This window comes from Vitis riparia, chromosome 8 (assembly GCF_004353265.1).
Source record: "Vitis riparia cultivar Riparia Gloire de Montpellier isolate 1030 chromosome 8, EGFV_Vit.rip_1.0, whole genome shotgun sequence".
Taxonomy (NCBI): domain Eukaryota; kingdom Viridiplantae; phylum Streptophyta; class Magnoliopsida; order Vitales; family Vitaceae; genus Vitis; species Vitis riparia.
This window is the reverse complement of record NC_048438.1, coordinates 11,367,280-11,377,172: the sequence shown is the minus strand read 5'-3', so window position 1 is coordinate 11,377,172 and position 9,893 is coordinate 11,367,280. Positions and strand designations below refer to the sequence as shown.

The 9,893-nt window shown below is 35.2% G+C and overlaps 1 protein-coding gene across 1 annotated transcript; it reads left to right on the top strand.

Moving 5' to 3' along the window:
• The first annotated feature begins 1,158 nt into the window (after positions 1 to 1,158).
• Positions 1,159 to 8,361, top strand: LOC117920812 (alpha-L-arabinofuranosidase 1). The gene is made up of 18 exons (XM_034838454.1): positions 1,159 to 1,291; positions 1,632 to 1,838; positions 2,218 to 2,272; positions 2,691 to 2,908; positions 3,338 to 3,459; positions 3,550 to 3,703; positions 4,474 to 4,543; positions 4,800 to 4,945; positions 5,056 to 5,101; positions 5,246 to 5,298; positions 5,444 to 5,588; positions 6,201 to 6,319; positions 6,457 to 6,528; positions 6,616 to 6,719; positions 7,243 to 7,299; positions 7,394 to 7,592; positions 7,739 to 7,885; positions 7,984 to 8,361. Exons 2-18 carry the CDS (start codon positions 1,665 to 1,667, stop codon positions 8,131 to 8,133), a joined length of 2,031 nt encoding a protein of 676 aa, XP_034694345.1. The 5' UTR covers positions 1,159 to 1,291; positions 1,632 to 1,664; the 3' UTR covers positions 8,134 to 8,361.
• The last annotated feature ends 1,532 nt before the right edge of the window (positions 8,362 to 9,893 follow it).

The following is a 9,893-nucleotide window of genomic DNA, read 5'->3' as shown; positions in this document are numbered from 1 at the left end:
ATATATATATATATAAATCTCATTATTTTATATCAACTTTATTTTTGTCGGTCTAGACTTTTTATATATTTTTAACGATTCAGACATATTTGATCAGTACATGCTCGATAAAAATATAAAAATATATATAAATATCAATAGAGTATCAAATCGATACATGTTAAATATGATCGGGTTACGTCATATATATATATATAAATCTCATTATTTTATACCAATTTCATTTTTGTCGGTCTAGACTTTTTATATATTTTTAATGATTCAGACATATTTGATCGGTACATGCTCGATAAAAATATATATAATTTCATTTTTATTATCTAATTAGGTTTAGGACAAAACAAACTATAATAATGACATCCGTAAATGTACATTCCTAAGTATTTTGGAGGCATGCTGCATTTTTCTTTTAGCTTTATCTTGTCCATATGGCAGTATTAGCACCATAGAAGGAACTAGGAAGCAACATAAATAAAATTAATATACCCATTATATCTCTTTGTATATCTAGCTAGTTGCTTTTGAAATTAAAATTTTGGGCAGAGATAAATGTTAAAAAATGGGTTGGGTATGCCACCTGTGCAAGTAACAATTTTGGAATTAAAAGGCCTAATTCGCACTAATTTGCTAAAATATATGAATTATTATGAACCCAAAATTAAAAAAAAAAAAAAAAAAAAAAGCAATGGTATTATTTCCACATTTTCCCATAAATAAAAAATATTTATATAATATTTTAATTATTTTAAATTATTTTTAAGGATTATTTTAAAAGATAATTATATAAATGTGATATTTTAAAAGAAATATTTAAAAATGAAAAAATAGATTAAAAATGTTATAAAAAATTTAAAAATTGTTTTTAAAAATTGATTTCAAAAACTAATTGTAATAAGAAATATTTGTTATATAATTATTAATATAAATAATTTTCTATTTTTCTAAAAATCATATCCCATATACATATTTGACAGAAAAAAAAAAAGGAAAAGGAAAAGAAAATGAGCAGGAGTTATCATTGGAGAAGAGAATAGTGTGGGCCTCAGAGGAAGAAAAATCTTAAACAAGTCAATTCCTCCTCATCTTCAGCCAAAACCAAAAGCTCCATTACTTAGTAACATTATGGCACTCAAGCGTGTGTCAGCCGTTTCTTGTATTTGGCTCCTTGTCTCTCTCTTTCTCTCCCTATATATAGGTGTACAATCAACAGAAATAATCAAGCCAGGACTCATCTCTCACACAACCCACACTTTCAATCCCGAGGAACCCAGATACCTATCTACTCTTTCAGGTAAATCCTGATCATTCGTTAGGGATATAGGTCCGTTGACTGTTTCTCCATTCTGGGTCTTGTTGATTGATCATAGTTGCGCCTATTCTGGCTTTGTATCTCTTGATTCTGGTGAACCGCAACTGGATTTTTTGAAAAGTTGTTAACCTACTAAGAGGTTTTTGCAATTTGAGCCTTTTGTGATGTGGGTGTGACGGCAATAACATCTTTGATGATGGCGTTTGCCATTTTTAGCTAGCTTTAACTGTCTGCCTGATGCTCCATTTCGCGGTTTATGCTTTATCTCCTTTTTTTCTGTCAACTGGGCTGAGTGTAACTGAATCGGGTTCTGTTTTATCAGGCTGTGTGGAAATTGGATGTGGTGAAGGAAGGAATGGGTTGTTTCCGCGCCTCTTGCAAAGTCCTCTTCTGCTTCTTCTTTCTGGTTTCCTCTGTGTATCAGTTTTTGCCCATTGGGGCTGATGGGAACCAGACGGCGCAGCTGATCGTTGATACTAAAGGGCCTGGCCGGAAGATGCCAGAAACATTGTTTGGATTATTCTTTGAGGTGAATTTTTTTACTTACATTAGCGAAATTTCCTTTATTTCCTGTTGGCTGTTGCCACTTAGGCTGCCGGTATTCCCGGTTTGTGCCTTTAATCAGTACTGTTTCAAAATTTTCTAGTAGAATAAACTGTTGGGTTTGTCTCTTTGTGACGATGATTCTCGGATCATCATGTATCCAATGGGCCTTCCTCAATTACGGTCTGGCTGCCAATGACATAGTACAATTTGATTTGTGATTGTGTCTTGATTGATTGTTGAAACTATTTGAATATTAAATGTTGGGTTGTTTGGAATTCTGAGCAATTAGCAATTTACTGCCACCGTAATTGTGTATATGTTGATTTTGAAGATTGAGCTTTGTTTGAAATGTCTTTGTGTAGGAGATCAACCATGCAGGAGCTGGTGGACTGTGGGCAGAGCTTGTCAGCAACAGAGGTCATTTCTAAATCTCTTGTTTTCAGATAACAAGGACAAAAACCCGAATATTTAATGTTTTTGTATTCAGCATTTCTGTGTGCATGAGAATAGAACTAGAACGTGTCTATAGATTGTAAAGAGCAAAATAAAGTTTCGAAAATTTGACATAGTTATTGAAACAAAGTGGAAAAATCTGCATGTGTGAGCAAGGGGAATTTGGGTTTGAATCCATGCCATCTATAACCTATTTACAAGTATGTATATAGTTACATTTTTGTGCTAAAAAATATTTTGTCACATAGGACATAATGTCGGGCATTCTTTCAAGTGAATTTCTTAGATCAGGAATATAAACTTTCTTCTTGAGCTGACAGAACAGTGGGTTGTTGCTTGCACTATTTTAAAGATTGGGAATTTCATGAGGTTCAAATTTCAGGCTTTGAAGCGGGGGGCCCTATCACTCCCTCAAACATTGATCCCTGGGCTGTAATTGGGAATGAATCATATGTAGTTGTAGCAACAGATCGTTCATCACCCTTTGAGCGTAACAAAGTAGCGCTTCGAGTGGAGGTGCTCTGTGGCAATGACAGCAATAGCACTAATATCTGTCCAGCTGGAGGCGTTGGTGTCTACAACCCTGGGTACTGGGGCATGGTAAGAACTAGTTGACAGTTTACGAAATAGTGGCTTCTTTTTTTTTTTTCTCTCTCCTTTTTGTCTGAACTTATATCACAATAAAAAATATATCCCCAGTTGAATCGTGTGGGGACCTTACTGTAAAGCCTTTTGATTTGGAACAAGGACCTCACATTAAGACTCAGGGCTTAATTGTATGACCTATTGTCATGTGTTGGAGCAAAGCCAATTTCACTTCTTTCTTTACGGGCCCTTCTATTAAAAATAAGGGTTAGGATATCTTTTGAAAATCTGTGTTTTAGCTCAAGTAGTGGTCATTTTTGAGTGAAAATGCTTGTTGGATGAGGATCTGTGTTCTTATTCTCCAATAATACTTGAACATCATTTCTCTTCTGATTTCTCATTGACTTTGCTGCTGTTTGGATCTTTTTACTTTGCATCCTACAGAATGTTGAACAAAATAAGTGGTTTACTGTGGTCATGCATGTTCGCTCAGAAGAAGCAGTCAATATATCTGTGGCATTGACTAGCTCAAATGGAGTGGACACCCTCGCTGCTACTAACTTTGTGTAAGTACCATTTAGAGTGTTCCTGTATTTTCATGAATGCAATGTGATCAGTTCCCTAAATACTTAAGAGTTCGCCCTTTATACTTGCAGAGCTAATGCTTGTACTGTCGGAAACTGGACGAAATATACAGCTAATTTGCGAGCTACAGCAACAAATAGTAATGCAAGACTTCAATTGACAACAACCAAAAAGGGAGTGATATGGTTTGATCAAGTGTCAGTAATGCCTGTGGACACATACCGGGTATATGTTTCCTTTATATTCATGTTATTATGTGCTGTGCTCAAGATGCATTCTTGCAGGCACTATTCAGATAAACCTATTCTAGAACAGTGGGTAGTCAATCTGGATGCCGTCAATCTATATTTGTATAAGATTGATTCTGTCACCTGTAAGAGCATAACTCGTTCTTCTTAATAAGGCTAGGATAGGGAAGTGATAAAATTCCATCAATAATTTAAGAAAGAAAATCAATGATGAACTTCAAAGTAAAATATTACCTAAAATCCGAGATTTACCTTCTCAACATTAAAATATGTAAATGAGATGATCATTTTGTGAAATTTAAGTATATTTTTTAACTTAATAATATGAATTATTAAGATTGAACAAGAAGTGGTAAAAGCTAACGAGTTGGCCCTAGGTATCCTAAACTGCAAATTTAGTATATTTGTGATCATTTAGTTCACCTCTACATTGAAATTAATGTTAAAATTTTGTTCCTCCTTAAAATCATAAAATGTGATGACTTTGGAAGTGGAACAATTTTATGGATTCTTAAACCAGAAAGAACAATATGAACGTAAAGTTTTTGTTTGACTTCAACCTAGACTTGGTACTTCAGAAGCTAGTAGTTAACTCGTGGGAGTTATGGTGATATTGGACAATGCATTTATTAATTTGTCAATGTGTGATCTCAATGTTCTCAACTAGTTGTTTGTGATGTCTTCAGTTTAGGAAAATATCTTTGTTTATTTGCTCCTTTGCCTTATACAACTTTTATTGTGTCACAGAACCATAATTTCAGAAAAGATCTTTCACAAATGATAGCCGATTTGAAACCTCGATTTCTTAGGTTTCCAGGTATGCATTAACTTATTTCTGTTGATGGTTCAAAACTTGGTTTGAGTTGTTTTAGAGACTACTCAGATATGATATTTTTGAAGTTGAGGCTCTTTAGGTTTAGATGGCGGTTCATCATTTTGTACATTTATCTTGAGCGGCTTCATCTGTTAATTGCATCCATTCATAATATTTTCTGGTTCCATGACTTCTTCCGAAGGCTCAGGCATTTGGTCTAATTAATTCAGATAATATGTTCTCTATTTATATTGCATAGGTGGCTGTTTCGTTGAAGGTGAGTGGTTAAGAAATGCATTTCGCTGGAAACAGACAATTGGGCCCTGGGAGGAGAGACCTGGACACTTTGGTGATGTTTGGAAGTACTGGACTGATGATGGACTTGGTTATTTCGAGTTCCTTCAAGTATGTATCTTTCCACCTGTCAATTGTGAAAGATTTCATTTATATCTTAGTGCTTGTACAATTTCCATGAGATGCTGCTTAGGTAATTTACAAATGTTTTGTTCCTGTAGCTAGCGGAGGACATTGGTGCATTGCCAGTGTGGGTGTTCAACAATGGTAAGCATATGCCCAGTCCCTTGACTCTGTTTGTAAATGTTTGTGTGCTTTTATTTTCTTTCTTTTTTTTTTTCTGAAGAAAAAAATTCTATTCAATTGACATGTTTTTTCTTTGTTTTTTTTCTTGTTGCTTTAAAAATACAGGAATCAGCCACAATGATGAAGTCGATACCACTAGTATTGGACCCTTTCTGCAAGTATGCTTTCTTGCTCTTTGAGATTTCAGAAGGAAATGGTGTAAAAAATTTAACTCAGGAGATCATACTATTTCATCTAATTAATAAGTTGAGTAGTAATCAACTAGTGTATGCTTGTGCTTGAATCTTGTTCTTTTTTACACAGGAAGCCCTTGATAGTATTGAGTTTGCGAGAGGTGCATCAAATTCTACATGGGGTTCTGTTAGGACTGCAATGGGACACGGAGACCCTTTTAACTTAAAATATATTGCAATTGGAAATGAGGATTGCTGGAAAAAGAATTACCGGGGTATGCATATTTGAAATCCATACTCTTTGTTTGCTTATTTATCTAATGGAAGGCATAGCTTACTTAGTAATGGAACATAGAGAGCATATTATTTTTCTCCATGCTAAAATTGTTAAGTAAATTCATGCACAAAGTTGATTTAAAATGAAGGGTTTGGCTCCTCTTCAGTTTGTTTGTTTACCAATTACAGGGTTCTGCATCACCCTTGTGGATGTGGTTTCCTTTGGGGTGAAGGGGGTAGGGGTGGGGGTGTTGGGCTCAGGAGGAACAGGGTTCTGTTGCTTCCATTTCACTGAAAAGGTGGAACAAGGGGATTAAAGATGCGTTTTTCCTTTATTTATAAACCCTAATTAAATACTATCCAAGAAATTCTTCTCTTCCAACCTCTAAACTGAACATTTTTGTGCCAAAAAGCAATCTAGCCAAGGAATCATTTCAACTCTGATTTTCAAAGTGCTCTCACAATCAGCAAATCATACTGAACTCTAGTGAAAATTCCTCTTCTAAACAAACTTACACTCCTATAGATTCCATAAATCCCACATTGCACCTCAGTTTCTAAATGGTAAAGCTTCTCTTTAATTGGTTTGAGATTTACACTTATTTGATCAGGAAACTACATGAGGTTCTATGATGCTATCAAACGAGTTTATCCAGACATCAAACTAATCACAAACTGTGATGCGTCTTCTCGGAAGTTGAATCACCCAGCCGATTACTATGATTTCCATGTAAAAGTCTTAACATCATGCCTTGTTTTACCTATTAAATGCTTCATATAGTGGCTTCTTCCATATTATAACATGAATAGGTGCAATGGTCATTGGTTGTCAACGGTCCTTGTCTTACTCTCTGATTTCCTGGTTAGATTTACACATCTGCCATCAACCTGTATAGTATGGCTCATCAATTTGATCGCACATCACGTGATGCTCCAAAGGTGTGGTGAAATGCCTTCATCTAATTCACAAATCAAGCTCTAAATGAATGCTCCTGAACTGTTCTGCTGCTGAATGATTTTCCAAAGGCTTTTGTCAGTGAGTATGCTGTGACAGGTAAAGATGCTGGTTCAGGAACTCTTTTGGCAGCATTGGCTGAAGCTGCATTCCTCATTGGGGTGGAAAAGAACAGGTCTGCTCTGCTCTCCTGAGGAAAAGGTTTTCATTCAAATGCTTGAGTTTGTGCGTAATTATTTCAAACTTTTGTTCTCAATTTCTTTTGAGAAGAAAAACTGATGTAATGTTTCCTTATTTTTTTATCGTGTCTTCTGATTTTAATATTTACTGATTTTTTTAATCCCATATTTCTTTTTTATATAAACTTATCTCGTCTAATGCAAAGAACTTTTTATGTCATTTTTTTTTCTTTTTTGGTTTTTAGATAGTTTAAATTTCAATATAGTTACATAATATCCTGAAGTTCAGCATACTAGCTCTCTTGGGAACTTTTCTGACATGTTTTTCTGATCCTTCACCAACAACAGCAGTAACATGGAACTTTATCAATTTCCATCATGTTGTTCATTAAAACCGATAATGGAAGCTATTTAAGATTCCATTATCATTTATCTCCTGTTTTTTGTGATCCTTATGCTTTTAGTTTAGTTTTGGAAGCTACAGTAGTTACCGGGTACTTACTTTCTGCTCCAATGCAGTGATGTTGTTGAGATGGCAAGCTATGCACCACTTTTTGTGAATTCCAATGACAGGACGTATGTCTCCTCATTTTCCTACTAAAACCTTGCCTTCATTATACTTCTATACTTAATCAATATTTAAATTTGGAAAAATTTTCTCTCATTAAAGCTGGAGCCCAGATGCAATCGTTTTCAATTCTTCCTTTGTGTATGGAACTCCTAGCTACTGGATGCAGCACTTTTTCAGCAACTCCAGTGGAGCGACTCTTCTCAATTCAACGCTCACGACTAATTCCTCCAGTTCACTTATTGCCTCTGCAATCACTTGGAAAAGCCCCCAGGATAACAAAACTTACATAAAATTAAAGGTCTTCCAACAAATCTTCTGAAACTCCTCATTTGCTTTCTCCATTTAGGACTCTTTCTGCAATTTAGCTTGATCACCATGAAAAGATCTGGTTTTGTATATGAAGTTATGAACCCTGTTTTTTTTCTTTTTTTTGGCTTTTTGCAGGTTGTAAACTTCAGAAACGTGTCAGTGAGTCTCAAAATTTCCGTGGATGGGCTGCAGACCAACTCCCTACAATTGTCCGGGGCAACCAAGACTGTACTCACATCTAGCAATGTGATGGATGAGAATTCCTTCAAAGAACCAACCAAGGTATTTTCAGCCAAATCCCACCATTGTTTTACATCAGTGATGCTCTTATATCCAAAATCACAGTCTGCTTGTTCTTTCTGTTGTTTTCTTGGCTGCAGGTTACACCATTCCGATTTGAACTTAAAGATGTAGGCAAGGACTTGGATGCTGAACTCCCTGCTTATTCTTTCACTGCATTTGATTTGTTGATGGACTCAAGTAGTCTCCAGACCGTGGAAACCGATGCTGGCTATAAATCTTCGATTTAATATGAGGATTAACAGAGAAATCCTATGTTATAATCATGTTTACTTTATATGGTTTGAATGTGTGTGTGAGGTGTTGGAAGTGTGAAAGTTGTGAAATATGAAGTGTGAGGGTGTGAACAAGGCTATTTACTTAGCCACTCTTTATCTTGTAAAAACTTTGTGCTGCTACTTCAATTTCAAGCCTCTAAATTTATAAGTTTACCTTTAAATATACATAAATCTTGTGTTTGATGTGGCTTTTGAAAAGTCTAGTGCTTTTGTTTAAAGAGTTTATGTGATATCCCACATTGAATGGCAAAAAGTTCCTAAAATTATATATGTAGAGGTTTCTCTTAACCTGTAGATGTATTTAAAAGTCATGAGAACCCCTTTAGGCTTAGAACGGGTGATATCTATATGATTAGGTGGTTGGGTGGGTGCAAGTCTTTACAAATGGTATTAGAATCAATCCTTAACCCGATGCATTTTAAAGTCGTAAAGGTCCCTTAGGTTTGAACTTAAAGTAAACAATATCTACACAATTTAAGACTTAAAAAAGAATTTAATATAAAAGTCAAAAAGAATATTAATAAAAATTTTATAATATTAATATTATCCTTTAAAAATTGTGATTTTGCTTTTAATTTCAATCCGAAGCAAAAAATAAGAAACAATCAAAACAATACCTTATTATAGTTAAGGAATTAAAATCTAAAAACGGAATTTTTATTAATGGGGACCTAGATAGGAAGGGTAGGGTTGGGGCTCCAAAGTGCAAATGTAGACGGTAGTAACAAAATAATAATAATAAAAGGGAAACTTGTGTTTTGATGGGACCATTTGGGAAATATATGGTTTTCGGAACCCAACTTTATGAAATATGAGAATTAGATTTTAATATGAAAGTAATATTGCTTTCATGCACTCTGAGCCGACTCCATTTTTTGTGCCAATATTGCCCTTCCGGGTCTCCATTACTGATAAAAAAAAAAAGGTAGAAGTGATGGCGGCAACGATGGACTGATGTGGAGCTGCAGCGGCAATGACCTTGGCACCTCCAGATTTTTCTTTTCCTTTAGCTGCTACGACTATTGTTAAAATGGAGGTGGATCAGCAGCGAATAGGTGTTGAAGGATTGGAATTTGGTGTGGTGAAGACGAAGATGGTTTTAGAGTTGGAAGTCGTCGGAACTCGAGATGTGAAGAAGTTGCAACGGTGATGGTGGGTTTTGGCCACAATTAAGGGGAAACTGGTGGTGATTAATGACGACAGTGGTCGACACTCACCCCGTGCACCGATCGCATGGTGACTCTACTTCAACTCTTTCTTTTTCAGTGGAAAAACAAAAAAAAAGAACGAATAAAATGACAAAGGAAGAGGAGAAATAAAAAAAGATGAATCAGGAAACTTGTTCAAATTTCGATCGTTGCTAACATGGAGGCTTGGTTGCTGCTGTGAAAGAAAAATCTGGAGGTGCCAAGGTCGCCGTAGATCCACATTAGTCCATCGTCGCCGCCGCTACTGTAGCTAAACCTAACTTCTTACAGTACACTTCTACTTTTTTTTTTTTTTATCGATAATGGAGACACGGAAGGGAATCTTGACACAAAAAATGAAGCAAACTCAAAGGGTATGAAAGCTATATTACTTTCCCTATTAAAATTTGATTATCATATTTCATGAATTTGGGTTTCGACCATATATTTCTCAAATGCCCATCAAAACACAAATTTCCCATAATAAAAAGACAAATAAATAAAAAGTGAAAAAAAAGAGACAAG

Bases quoted from the DNA above. Each gene is read 5' to 3' on its own strand.
- LOC117920812 (XM_034838454.1), top strand. From the start codon at position 1,665: ATGGGTTGTTTCCGCGCCTCTTGCAAAGTCCTCTTCTGCTTCTTCTTT. The intron at 2,273-2,690 runs GTCATTTCTAAA...TTCAAATTTCAG, and splicing joins AGAGCTTGTCAGCAACAGAG to GCTTTGAAGCGGGGGGCCCT. The intron at 7,886-7,983 runs GTATTTTCAGCC...TCTTGGCTGCAG, and splicing joins CCTTCAAAGAACCAACCAAG to GTTACACCATTCCGATTTGA.